Source organism: Neofelis nebulosa, chromosome 12 (assembly GCF_028018385.1).
Source record: "Neofelis nebulosa isolate mNeoNeb1 chromosome 12, mNeoNeb1.pri, whole genome shotgun sequence".
NCBI classification, from domain to species: Eukaryota; Metazoa; Chordata; class Mammalia; order Carnivora; family Felidae; genus Neofelis; species Neofelis nebulosa.
This window is the reverse complement of record NC_080793.1, coordinates 21,955,573-21,974,690: the sequence shown is the minus strand read 5'-3', so window position 1 is coordinate 21,974,690 and position 19,118 is coordinate 21,955,573. Positions and strand designations below refer to the sequence as shown.

General features: G+C 37.5%; 1 protein-coding gene across 4 annotated transcripts in view; it reads left to right on the top strand.

The window, feature by feature from the left end:
* The window catches only part of KIAA1958 (KIAA1958 ortholog), a 161,011-nt gene that overhangs the window by 63,368 nt on the left and 78,525 nt on the right, over positions 1-19,118 (top strand). For 3 of the 4 annotated variants that reach the window (XR_009251476.1, XM_058694511.1, XM_058694510.1), the window contains exon 2: positions 7,660-8,854. Coding sequence is in view for 3 of the 4 variants with exons in the window: in XM_058694511.1 (XP_058550494.1) it covers positions 7,684-8,854 (1,171 nt within the window). In the remaining variant the exon portion in view is untranslated. Of the gene's footprint in view, positions 1-4,112; positions 4,789-7,659; positions 8,855-19,118 lie in introns of those variants that run through there. The other variant, XM_058694512.1, reaches the window with a different exon arrangement.

The window sequence follows — 19,118 nt, the reverse complement described above, 5'->3', positions numbered from 1 at the left end:
GTTTCTTCTAAAAAAGCCAACTGGAATGTTGATTGGAATTGCATTGAATAGATATAGCAGTTGATAATAATACCAACCTAACAATATTGAATCTTTCAATCCACAAATATAGTATTTATCTGTATTTATGTCACATTTAATTTCTCTAATCAGTGTTTTGTTGTTTTTAGTTATGGAAGTCTTGGACATCTTTTGTTAGATTTATTCCTAGGTATTTAATACTTTTGGCACTACCATAAATAGAATTTTTAAAAATTTAATTTTCTAATACTTTGTTGTTAGTATGTAGAAAATAATTGATTTTTATTTTTTTTTAAATTTTTTTTTTCCACGTTTTTTTTTTTTTTTTATTTATTTTTGGGACAGAGAGAGACAGAGCATGAACGGGGGAGGGGCAGAGAGAGAGAGGGAGACGCAGAATCGGAAACAGGCTCCAGGCTCCGAGCCATCAGCCCAGAGCCTGACGCGGGGCTCGAACTCACGGACCGCGAGATCGTGACCTGGCTGAAGTCGGACGCTTAACCGACTGCGCCACCCAGGCGCCCCGAAAATAATTGATTTTTAAAACTATTAATCTTCTTACTACTTTGCTAATAAATTCATTTATGAGTTCTAGCAGTTTCATGAATTCTTTGGAATTTTCTACATAAACAGTATCATCTACATGTAAAACAGTTATATTTGTTCTAATTTTTCTACCTTTTATTTCTTTTTATTGCATTATTTCAGCGGCACTGATCTCTAGTATGATGTTGAATAAGTGATGAAAGTGAGCATTCAGAATACTGATCTTGGGAGAAGATGATTCAGCCTTTTACATTAAGTTTAATATCAGCTGTAGATTTTTTACAGCTATCCTTTATGAGTTTGAGGAAATTCCTACTAATATTAGCTTACTAAGAGATGTTTCAGGGTTTTTTTGTTTTGTTTTTGGTGGGGTTTTTTTTTGTTTTTTGTGTTTTTTTTTGGGAGAGAGAGAGTGTGAGTGGGGGAGAGGGGCAGAGGAAGAGAGAGAGAATCTTAAGCAGGCTCTATGCTCAGCGCAGAGCTTAACATGGGGCTTGATCCCAGAACCCTGGGATCATGACCTGAGCTGGAATCAAGACACTCAACTGGCTGAGCCATCCAGGTGTCCCTAAGCATTTTTAATTGTAAATGAATGTTTAATTTTGTCATGTGCTTTGCATCTTTTGAGATGACTCATGTGGATTTTTTTCTTCTGTGGACTGTTAATATGTTGAATTATATTGGTGGAGTTTTGAATGTTCAGCCAACCTTGCATTCTTAGGATAAGTCTTACTTGGTCATGATGTATTATTACCCATTTTATGTATTGTTGGATTCATTTCGGTAATGTTTTGTAAGCTTTTTTTTGTATAAAATAAGGATGTTTGTCTGTAATTTTCTTTTTTTTTTTTTTTCAACGTTTTTTATTTATTTTTGGGACAGAGAGAGACAGAGCATGAACGGGGGAGGGGCAGAGAGAGAGGGAGACACAGAATCGGAAACAGGCTCCAGGCTCCGAGCCATCAGCCCAGAGCCTGACGCGGGGCTTGAACTCACGGACCGCGAGATCGTGACCTGGCTGAAGTCGGATGCTTAACCGACTGCGCCATCCAGGCGCCCCTGTAATTTTCTTTATTGTAGTACCTTTCTCAGGTTTTTGTTATTAGGGTTATGTTGTTTTCCTCAGACAAGTTGGGTAGTGCTCCCTTCTCCTATTTTTTGAAAATATTTGCATCATTTTGGTATTATTTCTTCCTTGAATGTGTGATAGAATTTATCAGTGAAATATTTTTTTTGGAGAGGATTTTTTTTAGCATTCAACTTCTTTTATAGATATATGACTACCAAGATTTTCTGTTTTTTCTTGTGTCAATTTTATCACCTATCAGCAATTGACATTTAGTGGCATTCCAACAACACCACACTAAATCCTTTGAAAGGTTCAGAATCTTATAAAAAAAAATTTTTTTTTAATGTTTATTTTTGAGACAGAGAGAGACGGAGCATGAACAGGGGAGGGTCAGAGAGAGAGGGAGACACAGAATCCAAGGCAGGCTCCAGGCTCTGAGCTGTCAGCCCAGAGCCTGATGCGGGGCTTGAACTCACGGATGGTGAGATCATGACCTGAGGTGAAGTCGGATGCTTAACTGACTGAGCCACCCAGGCGCCCCAGGTTCAGAATCTTATCAAGAGAGAGATTATAATGGCTGTGGGCAGATTGTTGGAACTGAAGTGAGGTGAAAGCCAACTAGACATTCACTGGTATTTGGCTGGTATTCATTGGTACTTTGTCAGGTTTTCTAAGAATGACATAATCTTTTCATAACCCCCCTTTTTTTTTTCCTGTAAGAAGTTTTTCTCAAACTTTTGAAAGAAAAACATTTTCATGGACTGTCCTTAGCCCAGTGCTGCCTTAAGTCATTTTTGTCATAATGTTATTTAAATATGTATAAACATAAAATTTATGCTTATAGTTCTGAGACAGCTGTAAACCAAAATAATCACACAAATTCAACCAAAGTTAAACTATAAAACCAACATAAACTTAAATTAACATTAATGTGATAGGAAACCAGACTGGAGACAATCTTTCTACTTTTATATCAGAAGCAGTGTAGTATGTTAATTTTAAGAGCATAGGCTCTGGAGAAAGACTAAGGTTCAAACTTTGGCTCTACCACTACTTTGTTCAAGTGACTTAGTTTACTTATTCATAAAATGAGGGTAATAATTTAGTTAATTTATTAGGAGTATTACTATAGTTAGGATATTGGTATGTCAAGTCTTAGAATAGTGCCTGGAAATTAATAATGTCCAATAAGTATTAGCTGTAATAATAATTAGTTTCTTATTACTGAAACCTTAATGATTGGTGTTGGATTTAATAGTAGAATGTCTGACTCTATATTTAATGGGTTTCTGATTTGGCTTTAATAGTATGAATCCTAATATATAGAATGTTTGCTTCCCTAAGTTAACATATAAAGTGTTGATAATAACTTTATAGCTTTGTTTGCAAATTTAGGGTAACCAGATCTCATACTTAACCTAAACTCTGCTAGTCAGGGCTCTTTGAGTTTGTTTTTAATCAAGTGTCACGTGATAACTCCTAAACCGTGTGCCTAATCCAATCATAGCCCATATGAGATATGGGAAAATACTGTCTGAAGTTATTTTTAATTCTTGAAAATGTAGAAAAAGCATTATTTTTCAGCATAGACCTTATCATCAAACTGTTGAAGGAAATCAGTAGGTTCTTGAAAGGATTTATTTTTAGCACCTTGGAAATACCGTAATTGTCTTATTGATTCTATTTTTATTAAATTTAGAATATATTGCAGCATATTGATAGTTATTCCTTGGCAGCTTGGACTCATTCCATTTAATTACCCTAAATATCAGCTAATTATGCTCTCTTATAACTGTATTGGTTAACATTGGTTGCCTGGCTGAAATGTATTAATAGTGATACTGGAAAAATATTTTCACTTTATCATACTCAAGAAAAGTTTAAGAGCCTCTTCATAAGATTGCTAGTGAATTTCAGAATGTAATAAAAGTGACTTCTGATTACTGTCTATTGATTCTTAAAGGTTATTATTATAGAATTAAGTGGATAAGCTTTTAACAAAATTTGAAATTTTATCTACTTTGTCTTTTATTATAATTTTTTTTCCGGCTTGTGGGACCTTCAGTAAAGGTACTTATTTTACTACTGTAGCTTTTACTTATACAGTAAGTTCTTTGGAGTTCTACATGCTTATACAATTTTATGTTTGGATTCTGTCACATTTTTATCTGTTTGAACTGTTACAACGTCCTTAGTCAAATATTGTGCCATAATGTATGTTATTTTCTATGAACATATATATTTATTTCAACTCCTTTTTATTTTCTTATTACCCTGTGACACTTAAAGTGGTATATTGCTTCACCATCACATATGCCATTTTCATGACGTCAAATCATGATTGCCTTTCATTTGAAAATTAATGCAAAAGAGAAGTTTTGTATTTATATCTGCTAAAAAGGAAACAGCATGAACGGGTTTCCCAACAAATTAGAAGTTGAGTCATGTCACTTTAGGTGATTATGGACAATAATGTGAGTATAGATGCAAAGGCAATACTCGGATGTAATGTGATTATTTAGATGACTCATGATATGCTTAAAATAATCATATTTTTATAGAATCAAAATAAAACATTTTGGAATAGAATTATAGACTTCCCAAGAATTTATTTGTGGAGTCCAGTCTGAGAAACAATTGTACTGGGGCATGGTGCAGAGAAATTGAAGGATTCTGCTCTGAGGTTCCAAAAACCAGAGATGAATGTTATTTTTTGTGTGTCAGGTAGTAGTTGAGTTCAGCTGTATGTAATTAAATACTCCAACAACAGTGGCTTAAGCAAGGTAAGGGGCTCATCTTTCCTTATGTAATAAAGAGTCCTAGATAGTCCAGAGTTGATGTCATGGCTTTATGATGTCAACAGGGACCCAACCTTCTTCTGGCTATTCTCTCCCATCTTTAAGTTCTTATTCCATGCTCCCATTATGGCCTCTATTGCCATATGGAGCTCCAACCATCATGTCCTTGTTCTAGTCGGGAAGAAAGAGAAGGACAAAGGGCAAAAGAAAAAAAGGCAAAAACTGGACAAGTCTGTTTTTCAGAAGGCTTTCCCAAACCCCACTCAGTGGCTTTTTTTTTTTTAACATATTATTGCCCAGAACTGTGTTATATGACAATTCCAATTTCAAGGGAAGCTGGGAAATATGTTTTAGGTAAGCATATTGCTGCCCCTACAAATTGGGACTTTCTGTAAGGAAAATGAGAGAATGGATACTGGGTAGGCAAATAGTCTCTGTCATACCAATTAAATATAGACATTAAGAAACTTAAAAAACAAAAATAAAAAACCTCAGGCCTTCTTGCTTTATGTGTGTGTGTGTGTGTGTGTGTGTGTGTGTGTGTGTGTGTGTGTTTATTTTTGAGAGAGAGAGAGCGCATGAGCAGGGGAGGGGCAGAGAGAGGGGGGGACAGAGGATCCAAAGTGGGCTCTATGCTGATAGCAGCAAGCCCAGTGCGGGACTTGAACTCAAGAACTGTGAGATCATGACCTGAGCCAAAGTCGTATGCTCGGCCAACTGAGCCACCAGGCGCCCCTTTCTTTTTTTTTAATTTTGTAATTTTAAGTTCAATATAGTTAATGCAGTTTTATATTAGTGTTAGGTGTACAATATAGTGATTCAGCAATTTTGTACATTACTCAGTGCTCATTGTGTTAATTGTAGCAGTCTTTCTCTTTTCTCTGCATTTTTACTTTAAAGTTATATGAAACAAATAAAAATAAGTCCCTAAATTCCTAAAGTATGAAGGGAACATAAAGATCATCTAGTCCTGACATTTTAGCTTAGAGGTAATCTATGATTTGTTTGAGGCCACAGACTCAGGTTCCAGGACTAGAATTGAAGTTCCCAACTCCTATGCCAATAACTGTTCTTTCCATTTACTGTGCTGCTTCTTAAAATCTGGTTGCTCATGTATTAGTCTTCTGTACACAAGACAGCCGTGGTTTGGTTATACCACCGGCAAGAAAATCCTCTGTTCCCTTCAGTGATTACAATAAAGTGATAGGAGGAAATTTCTTGTTTCTTATTTGAGGGTCTTTGAAAAAAGATTTTTTTAAATGTTTATTTATTTAGAGAGAGAAAGAGCTCGAGAAAGGGAGGGGCAGAGAAAGAGGTAGTGAGAAGCCTGATATGGGACTTGAACTCACAAACTGTGAGATCATGACCTGAGCCAAAATCAAGAGTCATATGCTTAACTGACTGAGCCACCCAGGCACCCCTTTATTTGAGGGTCTTATGTGTTCACTTTGTTAGTGTTGATGGCACTGCCAGCATTTATATATTTATTCATTCATTCACTCATCATTAATAGTAGATTATAAATTCTCAAAAGCAGGACCATATCGTATTAATCCCCAAGTAGGCCCTCATTGATGAATGCAAAATTATAGTTCCTGTCCTCAAGTAATTCTCAGTCATGTTTGGGAAACAGACAAGAATGTCAATGATAACAGTACAGAGATAACTCAGGAGATGATAGATGCACAAGTGAAAAGAATTTGAATACATTTTTGAGGCTGAAAGAAGTTCTGGAAAGACTTCAACAGGAGGTGGTCTCAAGTTCAGTTTTGAAATGATTTTCCAGATGAATAAAGAAGAGGGCTGCACATCAAGACAAAGAACAAATTTTTAGAGGCCTAGTGGAGGGTGAGAAACTTTAGCGAAGAGGAGACCATAAAAAATGTGGGGGAATCCCATACTAGTAGGAAATGAGGTTTGAGAGGTTGGCTGTGGTCCTGGCCACATCACAGAGGCCTCATAACATGTGAAAGGTTTCACTTTACCTAACTCTACTGATGAGGTGCCATGGAGATTCAAATGTGCCCTTTTGTATGACCACCTGACATTATAGTTAGACCTTGGTACTTCAGTGCAGAGCCCACCTACACTGAGGCACCACTTGTTACTCACAGCTACAGATGAACAGGACCGACTAACCACACATCAAGATCCTTGTTCCTCCTTCTCCACGCCCCTCATCCCAGTTCTCCCCAGGATCTCCCTTTTACTTGACCTTTCTAATCACATGCAGACTCCACGTGCCCCATTTTACTTTTCTTGCCCATCATCTTGTCCTCACTCTTACCCAGCCAAGGACTCATAACAAGTGATTCTTTCTGAAGTCTGTCCAATAAAGAATAGTTTATTCCTATTTGGTAGTTGGTTATCCTAGGGTGCCCAGGAGGCTCAGATGGTGGAACACACCAGACCCATCTTTTACCTCTAAACTGTGACATAAAAGGCAGTATTTCAGGAATTTCAGACAGCAAGGAGGCAGAAAGCCTGTTCCGAAGATTTGGTTAGAGTCCCGGCACCTGGCCCACCCATCCTTGCTTCTGATCTACACAGACTGCCTGCAACCCAGATCCCAGCAGGTGCACTCTAGTGGCTCTCCTCCCAGTCCATTCTCCTTTCTCTATTAGACTTTTCTTCTGCACTTCAGCGCTTGATTCTTTCCTTGGACTCTTAGTTGCATCATTGCTTTCTGGTGCCCAGCAGAGGATTGACTTCCCTTCTGTAACTCATCCTAGAATGGATCTCAGCCTTTGTTGGTTCTGCCTTCAGTAATGAAGTTTCTGATGGCAGAGTGTAAAGTTGGAAGTGCATTTTCTTGGTTAATACAAATAATGCATATATTTTACTCTTAAGGGGCTGACTAAGCCTCTTTTTGTGACTTTGGAAGTAAAATGTACCATGACAAACCTCACCTCTTTTTTATTGCTTGTTTTTTTTTCTTTCCCACATTTTTTCTTATGCAGATATTACTTTTTATGTAGATATTATAACATTGAAGGAAACGGACAAAAATCTTCTTGTTTCACAGCCATAAGGCATCAACTGTTTTTTACTTTTCCCTGTATTCTCTTCCAGTCCCTGCCCATGTGCAGCAATATTAACTAGATAAAGTTTTGAAGTACATTTCTTTTTTATGCCACATGATCATAGTTCAAGGATATTGAAATGATGGAGATACGGGAATATCTTGGGTAATAATGGCTTCTTATTTTGATTATTTCCCTTTAGGAAAGACACTGCTGATCCTGTAACATGGAGGATTGCCTTCATACCTCATCTGAGAATCTGTCCAAATTGGTCAGCTGGGCCCACAGCCATGGCACCATTTGCAGCCTCATTCCAAACCTGAAACACTTGCTTTCAGAAGGTTCCCATGGGAACCTCACAGCAATGTGGGGCTGTAGTGCTGGCCATGCTTATCACTGGCCATTGACAGCTACTTGCAGAGCTGGGTCCCAAGAAAGGGTCTGTTTCCAGGATAACAGAAGTTTTAACTCTGATAGTCCCAGTATAATCGGAGTGCCCTCTGAGACACAAACTAGCCCTGTTGAAAGGTACCCTGGGAGACCAGTGAAAGCGAAGCTAGACTGTAATCGGACCAGAGACTCTTGTGACTTCTCTTATTGCAGTGAGCCCTCTGAACTGGATGAAGCTGTTGAAGAATATGAAGATGAAAACACCCTGTTTGACATGGTTTGTGAGTCTTCTGTTACAGATGAGGATAGTGACTTTGAACCCCAAACCCAAAGGCCTCAAACCATTGCTCGAAAAAGGCCTGGAATAGTGCCATCTTCTCTCCATTCCAGCTCCCAAGCTCAAATGGTTGATGAATGCAGCAATGATGTCATCATTAAGAAAATCAAACAAGAGATTCCCGAGGATTATTACATTGTGGCGAATGCAGAGCTGACTGGAGGGGTAGACGGACCAGCCCTGTCATTGACACAGATGGCAAAACCCAAGCCTCAGAGTCATGCTGGTCCCTCTTGTATAGGGTCTGCTAAGCTGATTCCCCATGTAACATCTGCCATCAGCACAGAGCTGGACCCACATGGTGTGTCTGCATCCCCCTCTGTGATGTCCAGACCGATTGTCCAGAAGACTGCCAGGGTATCTCTGGCTTCACCAAACAGAGGACCTCCCAGTGCCCATGGCACAAACCAGCAGGTGGCCATGCAGATGCCTGTGAGCACTTCCCATCCTAATAAACAGATCAGCATCCCTTTGTCTGCCCTGCAACTGCCTGGACAAGATGACCAAATTGCTTCTGAAGAGTTCCTGCCCCATCTGCCCAGCCAGGTCTCCTCTTGTGAGGTAGCTCTTTCTCCCTCAGTTAACACAGAGCCAGAAGTGAGCTCCAGTCAGCAGCAGCCCCCAGTTGCTCCAACCATAACCACTGAGGCCACAGCACAGTGCATACCAGGTATGGCACATGAGGTGACAGAGAGTCCCTCATCCATGTATGTCAGAGAATTCTGCGCCGTCAACACTTATGAAACCATTGGCTCAGTTTGCTAGAATTCCGGCCTTTATTATTCTCAGAAAGATAGAAATAATGAAATATATGACATCCAGGTGTTACTCTAAAGGAAATTCATCTGAATTAAGGCCATCCATCCAGTCAGTGTACCTCAGGGCTGAGAGGACAGCTGTAGGATTGTGCTGTTGATATTGCATGGCTAGATTTAAGGTTTGTATCTGATCTTAAGCTGAACTTTATATAGCAGAGTTATCTTTGAAAAAAAATTTGTCTCCTATCAGTATCAAAGTATTTGATTGCTGTTTGAAGCCAAAAATGATGTTGGGTTAGACAAATAATGACAATAGAACTGGCGCTTTTCCTTTATTATTTGTCTGAACCATCTTGGCATTTCTATTCATTTTAGTTGGTGTGGCAGTTTAGAACAAGGTTTTTAAAAAGCAATAAATAATTCTAGAAGAAATATTTTATCTTTTATCTCATAATTTAAAATAACTTGCATTCCTGGAATACATGGGCCTAACTCAGCGGATGAGAGGGGAGGGAAATAATCATATGAGGTCTCTGTTATTCTGATATTCTGATATTCTGTAATTCTCACGTTCAGTTCTTATTTAATCTGGGATATTATTATATAAAGGGGGCTTGGGTGTCGCGTGTTTGGATCCATTATTCAAATCTAATAGGCCAGAAGTAGAAACATGGATAAGGATGACAGATATGTAGAACAGAGAGTAGAGAAAGCAGAAATTTGTGGCACATTTTGGTTTCATTTTAAATCCTCTCAAGGAAGTCCTGTATTTTGGGAAAAGTTTCCTAGAATCCTGTGGTACCTGTGCCTTTACCCAATTTATGATTTTCCTGCGATAGCCCTGGTGTTATTAATAAAATACACAATGAAAATATTCATATCCTGACTAAGAATTATGCTTTTCAGTTTATTCATTTTTCCTTCTTTTTAAAGTAACAGCTTTATCAAGATATAATTCACATACCATAAAATATACTCTTTTAAAAGTATACAGTCCAGTGGCTTCAGGTATATTTACAGAGTTGTGCAGCCATTACCACTATATAATTCAAAACCCTGTCATCACCCCAGAAAGGAGCCTATACTTATCAGCAGTCTCTCTTTCCCTCCTCCCAACCCATCAACCACTAATCTACTTTATGTCTCTATGGATTTGTCTTTTGTGCTCATTTCATGTAAATGGAATCATATCGTGTGGCCTTTTGTGACTGCCTTCTTGCACTTAGCTACTTTTTTAAATGTTAATTTATGTTGTAGCATGTATCAGGATTTCTTTTTGTTACCAAATAGTACTTCATTATATGGATATACCTTATTTTGTTTTCCTATTCATCAGCTGGTGGGCATTTAGGTTGTTTTTATTTTGGGGCTGTCATGAGTAATACTGTTAATAACATTCATATACAAGTTTTTGTGTGGACATATAATTTCATTTCACTTGGGCAACTACCTAGAAGTGTAATTGCTGGGTGTATGATAACTCTATGCTTAATTTTTTGAGGAACTGCCAAACTGTTTTCCAAAGTACCTCCGCCATTTTACAATCACCAACAATGTTAAAAGGTTCCTGTTCCTTAATGTGCTCACCAGTACTTGTTATTTTCCATTAAAAAAAATTCATCCTATTAGATGCATGAAATAGTATCTCATGATGGTTTTGATTTCCATTATCCTAATGACTAATGGTGTTAATTGAACTTTTAAAAGTTTTACTTCAATCATTTAATAACAATATGGTCTTTGGCTAATCCTGGCATAATTTAGACACGTTATTTTGTACTAGGTAGGAAATCTGACTCTTGATACATATAGGATATAAGTAGTAGTACTTTTTCACTTAAATAAATAGTTGTATCTAGTTTATTTGTGTCCCCTCCCCCCCCCCTTTTTTAATATAAATTAGGAGACTTGGCCTGACAGAGTTTTCTGCATTCCCACTTAATTTATATTTGAGGGTAGAATTCAGAAATGTATTTTGCACAGTGGTCCAGTATACCAAAACAGCTTAGTAAGACTGTTGTATTACATATCCTTCCATGAACTTACCCAGCATCCTTCAGCTAATGTACCACAGCTTAGTAATTGTATTATCCCCTCCACTAACTTACCCCAGATTTTCTTGTATCTGCCTAGTGGATAAGGAATGAGACATCAAGGCTCTTTACTAAATAAAATATGAATATCTTATTATATAATTGTTTTTGAAAAGAAATGCAGCCTATTTGAAAAAAATATTTTAATCTATTTATTTTTATATAGATTACATTCTCTTAGGCTTTTTTCTTTTCTTAATGAAATTGTGTTTTTTTATAATAGCTATAAAAGCAGGTATGGCCAAGTACAGCACATAATGAATACAATTGTAAACTGTGATTTAGCTTTACTCTAGCAAGGAGAATTGGTTTGGCTTGGAATTGAACCTTTAAGAAAAACAGTATAAAGAACTGGTAATGGGACTTTCCTAAGGAATCATTTTGATGTTTTTTTGATCCGTTGTTCTTTGGAAGGATATTATATTGCTAAGATATCATTAGCTAAAGAAACACTATTTGTACTGGAAACATCACTGGAACAAATAATCTGATTGACATTTTTCTTTTGTGAACGTTACGTAGACTTAAATTTACCATTGTTCTATAGAGCCCAATTAGGCTCTGTGCTCTAACACTTTTATTTACTTGTTTTGCATATTTATTGCAGTGGGTAGTCTTTATTCTAAACATAGATTTTTTTTAAATTTAGAATTCAGCACATCCAAATGTATGCGAATGATTATGTACAGATGGACCTTACTCAGTTAATATATAAAGTGTACTTGGGACTAAGCAAAGAAGAAAGCTTTTGAAAAGAACTTGCTGTAAGCAAAATCAGGTACTCTTCTTAAGAAAACAGATGTTGTATAAGCTGGAGTTCTTATCAGATCATTGTAGAAATACTGCATATCTTTGAATAATATTTTTAAAATAAATAATCTGACAAATGACTATTGAGTCAACCAAAAACAAAGAGAAATTGTCTCATTTTGTTTAGTTTTACTGATGCTATTTAAATTGTATTCTCCTAGTGTAAAGTCATCCTTATTTATGTTCAAAATTAAACAACCAAAGTGATAAAATGTTAATCAAGGTATGGATAAAATTATTTTCATACCAACCCTGTTATACTGTTCAACCCAAATCTTAGCAAACAGTAATGAGGAAAGAGGACATATATTATTAAAAGAATTATTAACTATCTCCCAGTGGCTTAGATTCCATTACATTTTGAGGTTTTTAAATGTAAATTTGGGGCATTTGTTATAAATTTAAATCTCTATTGCATTGTGAGTTGGGTTTTTATGTGCATATTTCTCAAATACACACACATACACACGACTTACTTTTATGATTTTGTACAAGGACCCCTTTTATTAATCAGCTTTTTCCCCAGAAGTTTTATAGTAGCAAGCAATCAACTTTTTCTTATCGGATTTATAATATATGTGTGTTTTTCTCTTGAAAATACACATCTTGGAGCACATGGTGGCTCAGTTGGTTAGGCTTCTGGCTCTTGATTTCAGCTCAGGTCATGATATCACATTTCCTGAGTTTGGGCCCTGCGTTAGGCTCTGTGCTGACAGTTTGGAGCCTGCTTGGGATTCTCTGTCCCTCTCTCTGTCTCTGTCTCTGTCTCTCTCTCTCTCTCTCTCTCTCTCTGCCTCTCTGCTCCTCCCCTGCTCACTCCTTCTCTCAAAAATAAAGAAATAAACATTAAAAGAAAGAAAATACACATCTTTAGTTTTTTCTAATAAATCGTATGTTCTATATATATATATCGGAAATATTAACTCAGTCTGGTTTTTTTTTTAAGTTTTTATTTATTTATTTTGAGAGAGAGCACACAAGTGGGGGGTGGGGCGCAGAGAGAGAGAAAGAGAGAGAGAATCCCAAGCAGGCTCCACACTATTAGCATAGAGCCTGATGCGGGGCTTGAACTCACGAACTGCGAGATTGTGATCTGAGCCAGAACTAAGAGTTGGAGGCTTAACTGACTGAGTCACCTAGGCACCTCTCTCATAGTCTATTTTGTACATTGGAAATACATTTCTCTCTTTACTGTTAAAGTAATTTTGGTGTAATTAAAGTAAGTTTGTTGATGGCATTTTTTAAGATGGATTTTCTTAATTTTTATGAAGGTTAATCTTTTTAGCCTTTATTTAGCTATCATCTTTTCTGCCTTTGGTTATTTTGCTAAGGATGTCCTTTCCCTCCCTTGAGTCAGATAACTACCTGTATTTCACTCTGGTTCTTTTTTGGTCCCCTGCAACCCCACCCTGTCTCCTTTGTTTTTTTTACCTTTAACTCTGCAGTTAGAATATGTTTTGGATTGGAACCTCACTTTATTATTTTTGCAGTTAGATGTTTCAGCATCATTCATTAAATAATTCCTGTTTATGTATCACATTTTTGTTTATAATTGGGTCTGTTTGTAGATTTTCTTTTTTTTTTTTTTTAATTTTTTTTTTTTCAACATTTTTTATTTATTTTTGGGACAGAGAGAGACAGAGCATGAACGGGGGAGGGGCAGAGAGAGAGGAAGACACAGAATCGGAAACAGGCTCCAGGCTCCGAGCCATCAGCCCAGAGCCTGACGCGGGGCTCGAACTCACGGACCGCGAGATCGTGACCTGGCTGAAGTCGGACGCTTAACCGACTGCGCCACCCAGGCGCCCCTGTTTGTAGATTTTCAATTCTGTTGTTGTTGATCTCTTTTTCTTCTAATTTTTTATTATTTGAGTATATCTTTTTTTTTTTTTAAGATTTTTTTTTTTTTTAAAGTAATCTCTGCACCCAACACAGGGCTTGGACTTAAAACCCTGAGATCAGTAGTCACTCACTCCACCAACTGAACTAGCTAGGTTCCCCACTATTTGATTATATCATATACAAAACAAAACGCATTCATAGAAAAAGAAGAGTATAATTTAAAGTATTTAATAGAATAGAATAGAATAGTATAATTTTTTTTTTAATTTTTTTTTTTCAACTTTTTTTTTTTTTTTTTTTTTTTTTTTTTTTTGGGACAGAGAGAGACAGAGCATGAACAGGGGAGGGGCAGAGAGAGAGGGAGACACAGAATCGGAAACAGGCTCCAGGCTCCGAGCCATCAGCCCAGAGCCCGACGCGGGGCTCGAACTCACGGACCGCGAGATCGTGACCTGGCTGAAGTCGGACGCTTAACTGACTGCGCCACCCAGGCGCCCCTAGAATAGTATAATTTAAAGTATTTAATAGAATTTAGTAAGTTTTTTGTTTCTTAGATTTTTTTTTTTTTTTGGGTGGGGAGAGAGATCATGAGTGGGGGAGAGGGACAGAGGGAGAAAGAGAACCCCAAGCAGACTCCACGCTCAGCGTGGAACCCAGCTCGGGCCCTGATCCCATGACCCTGGGATCATGACCTGAGCCAAAACGAAGAGTCCAACACTTAACTGAGTGAGCCACCTAGTGCCCCAAGTTTAGTAAGCTTTTAAAATTGATTAAGTCATATATTCTAGTTATTTGGTCTGTGTTTACATGCATAAACAGGGATTTTTCTTGTCAAAAACAAAAAACCTGAGTTAAAATAAGTTAAAAGAGAATAAATTGCTTTATAGTCCAAGGACATATCTTGAAACAAGCTTTTATGCAATGGTCAAATGATGTCTAGTTTCTTTCTTGCTATTTCTCACCCTTAGCTTCCTTGGTATTAGCTCTACCTGTAGATATTTGATTCCTGCATTGTCCCTAAGGTGATTGCCAAGTGCTGCTAAGATTGATGTCTTGCCTTTGTCACAGCATTCCCCTAACCCCTGAATCAGTCTTTGGAGCATCATGCCCCCAACAGGAAATGGTATTGAGGCCAGTTCTACACAAACCACATAGCTAAGTGTGGAGGTTGGATGGGGGTATTCTTCCAAGGACATTCATTCTAGGTTCTAATCTTGAAAGGGGCAGCAAACCAGTAGGTAAGTAAGTAGGTACTTACTACTATTTGTGTGTATTTTTGTTTTTGTTTTGAGCACTTAAAGTTTTTTAATTTTGTTTGTTTATTTATTTATTTTTAATGTTTATTTTTGAGAGAGAGCTGAGCTGTCAGCACGGAGCCCAATGTGGGGCTTGAACTCTCACAAACTGCAAGATCGCGACCTGAGGCAAAGTAGGACGCTTAACTGACTGAGCCACCCAGGTGCCCTTGAGCACTTAAGTTTTTTTTGATGTGAGCAGATAGGAGGAGATGTTTATATATGTCATTCAAGGACAGGATATACTAGAACAGTGTTCTAACATAAGGGGTAGAAACATACATGAATATGTATGCTTGTGTGTGTCTGTATATGCATATGTATACATACATATCCATGATATTATATATATTTTCTTATTCCACAAGAAATATATGCCTCTTTTTGCAAGATAGGACAAGACTAAATATGTTTTCTTAGCCACACCCTTTTCTGTGCCTTCCTGCAGGAAAACCTGAGACATAAATTCTGAAAGATAAGGGAGGAAGAGTAAAAATTCAGGCTCAGTTTTATGCCATCATTTCCCTCCTTATCACAGGATGCTTATCTGAGGATTGATAAGTCAGGCAGTCCTGGGCATTGAGATAGTAGAGCCTGGCCATTCAGAGTTTGGAATCAGACATGCCTAGCTCGATTCTCACCCCTACCTCCTGCTGGCCTTGTGAAATTAGCTGTCATTTCATTTTCCTGAGACTGTTTTCTCATTTGTAAAGTAATAATAGTGCCTGTCTTACAGGATTGTTTGAGGACCAAATGCAAAAATATAGGTTAAAGAGAATACCTGACATATAATAAACACTCAGCAAATAAGTTTCTATCATTACTAATATTTTTATTTTCATTATCATCACCATTGTTGCCATTATTAGGCTGTGCTCAATACTCTTTAAGTAATGAGGTAGATTCCGATGTTATGCAATTACATCCATTCATCTTCTAAAAAATGTTCCATGGACCAGTATTACCAGCATCAGCTGGAAGCTTAGAAGTGCAGAATCTCTGGTCCTACCCCAGACCTAAAGAATCAAAATTTGCATTTTAATAAGATCTCCACATAACCTGTATGCACATTGAAGCTTAAGAAGCAGTGATATAGGGAATGCAGGACCCATATTATGGGGCACATTGTTATTCCATCCAGCCACCCAGTAACTGAACACTCTTGCTGTGTGAGAGAATTCCCTCTGTGCATCTGCATTTCCCCATTGGAGAGGCCAAAAACTTGGTTCCAAGTTTGTATTTCAATGAGGGCACAGTCTTGTGACCTTGGGCTTTGTCAGTCAGATGCACTCACACCAGACTCCAATTAGAAGTACCTAGACAGATACTATATGTTTTCACTCTTAGGTGGATCCTGAGAAACTTAACAGAAACCCATGGGGGAGGGGAAGGAAAAAAAAAAAAGCGGTTAGAGTGGGAGAGAGCCAAAGCATAAGAGACTCTTAAAAACTGAGAACAAACTGAGGGTTGATGGGAGGTGGGTGATGGGTATTGAGGAGGGCACCTTTTGGGATGAGCACTGGGTGTTGTATGGAAACCAATTTGACAATAAACTTCATATATTGAAAAAAAAAAGTACTTAGAAGAATCTATTTTGCAAATGCAAATCTTGCCATTTCTAGAGGTAGCAGAAGCAGCATCCCTGCAGTGGTTTCAGCCTTAGAGGCCCGTTGTTGGAGTTTGGTGGCTTCATGACATCTACCAGAGCAAATCTGTGTTGGGTCAGAGAGTTTTTTGTGGATTCCTGCAAACCTGATTTACTGGTATTCTAGCAAACTCTGTGGCCCTTATTAAATTCTTTTCTGCCGAACCTCACTAGATTGGGCTTTCATTGTTCTAAACAAAGAATCTGGAGGCATATAACCTCTAAACCTAGGAAATGTTGCATGAAAAATAAAATAATTTTCTTTTTGTCACTAGGTTTGTATTTTCAGCTAAAATTAATGGCATCCCTTTGGTAAGTAACCACTGATACCAGGATGGCCTGTATCGTATGATATCTTGTTGTACAAATTGTACAAACAATCAATAGGATGGTGAGGGTAGAGATAGCTTCTCCTCACACTAAATCTTCCCTTCCTTACCAGGGGAGTTTTTGCTGGAATGTGTCCCTTGTTGGGAAGTGGTTGGAAGCACAGGTTAACATATTCCCTGAACCTAGAATGGGGGAAGGAGGTACTTAGTACTTTTGCTTTCAGCTATGGACTTTATTTAAAAGGGCAGTTTTGGGAAATGAGAGAAATCCCAGTTGGAACTTCTTACCATTATGTTAAATATTGGTTGAAAGTTAATTTTGAGTTATTAGTTTTTTCTTAGGTGTACCTTTTTCCACACTAATTCACATGATACTATTTTCTGAAATGATCTATTTCTTAAGTTGATACCTCTGACAAAGGGATTGAATAGCAAAATCACCTGGAGGTAGCCCAAATAAGGAGGATTAAGAAAATCTGGGCATTGACTTTTTTTTTTAATTGCCTCATATATTTCATTTATTCCTTCTTCCATTTCTTTCTCTCCTTGTATAATTTTGCCCTTGAGTTGCCATTGGTAGTAGTGGTAATGTGAAAAGTTTTGTAAGATCTGGTGAAGAGGAGTAAGCTTTATTTCATTAGGTCTTTGAGAAGAAAGTTAATGAACTAGATACGTATCTAATTTATTGTGTTCTCCACACAGTACCCTTCTCTCCAGTCCCAGTGCCTTGCAAGTAGCATGAGTGTGGTCATTATATTAGTAATTTCTTGACCTCAAGTATATAACTTAGGGAAAAATTACGTACCTGGGTACAGGAGTTTCTGGGGCTCACTGCTTGATGCTAGCAACATCATCTAAGAAGCAAGAGCCTTGTTTCATTCCTCTCTTTGCCTAATTGGACAGTGGACTGCATGTCCACAGGAAGAGAGGGTAAGTCAAAACATTGATGAAATTATAGGCCTCTAATGTGTTACTGAATACTGTGAACCTTTTCAGATCTGTACCATCAGCCGCCCTTCCCTTAGCCTGTTAGATGCCACGTTCCACCCCTCTCCTGAGTATCACAGTCTGATTGTTTCTCCACTTGAAGATCACCAGTTCTTAATTTTCCTACTTGAGTGTCATAGAATCACTTCTCCTCTACCTAGGTGTTGGAAAGCCCTTCCTCCCCAGCTGATGAAAGGGCAGTTCTCAGAGTGGAGTGGTGGGGGTTGTCTTAGGTTTTATCACGAATAGTAGAAAGCTTATAATAATGAGTTTTAAGGATCTGGGGATGGTGGTCTTTAGCTCCTGGCTGGTAAGCACTCCCCTCCTTCCTTCCTGCAGTGTAGTTCTTTGAAAAGAGAAAAGACTTGGTTTTAAATTAGTAATTTCTAGTTTTATTTTCTACACTGGCAATAGGGGAGGTATGTGTGGGGATCATTCTGTTAAAAAAAATGACAGTATTTTCATGTCTTTTCAAAGTATTTAGGTTTTTACAAAGACAGTTTTACTAAGGCAGAAAACTCATTATAACTTACAGTATGTAACTTACATACATCTTATTATAAAGCTATAATAATTAAAATGGAATGATCTGACATAAAGATAGACAAGTAGAGCAGTAGAACAGGATAGAGAGCCTAGAAACCCACCTACACATAAATAGGAACTGTATGTGAAAGAGATGGCATCTCAGATTAGTGGGAAAAGGGTGGACCAGTCAGTGAATAGTATGTGGAACAAAATAAAATTGGGTCCTCACCTTACATCAGACATGAAAATAAATTTCATTTAAAGATCTAAATGTGGAATTATAAACTTAAAACTATCTAAAGGAAATCCTGCAAAATAGCCTTGATGTTAGGAAGAATTTTTAAAACATGGCACAAAAAAGACATAAACCATAAAGGAAAAGATTGGAAATGCTAACAGCTTTAAGGTAAAAGTCTTAAAGTAAAAGTCTTAGCTGACACAAGGGATATCATAAACAAAGTTAAAAGATAAGGAACCATCTGTGAGATGAGTTTAATGCGCATAACCAAAAATATTCATACAGATAATATATATAAAGAACTGCCACAAATCAGTAGGAAAAAGGTCAAATAATCCAGTAGGGAAATGAAAAAAGGAATTGAAGAAGCACTTCTTTTTTTTTTTTTTTTAATTTTTTTTTTCAACGT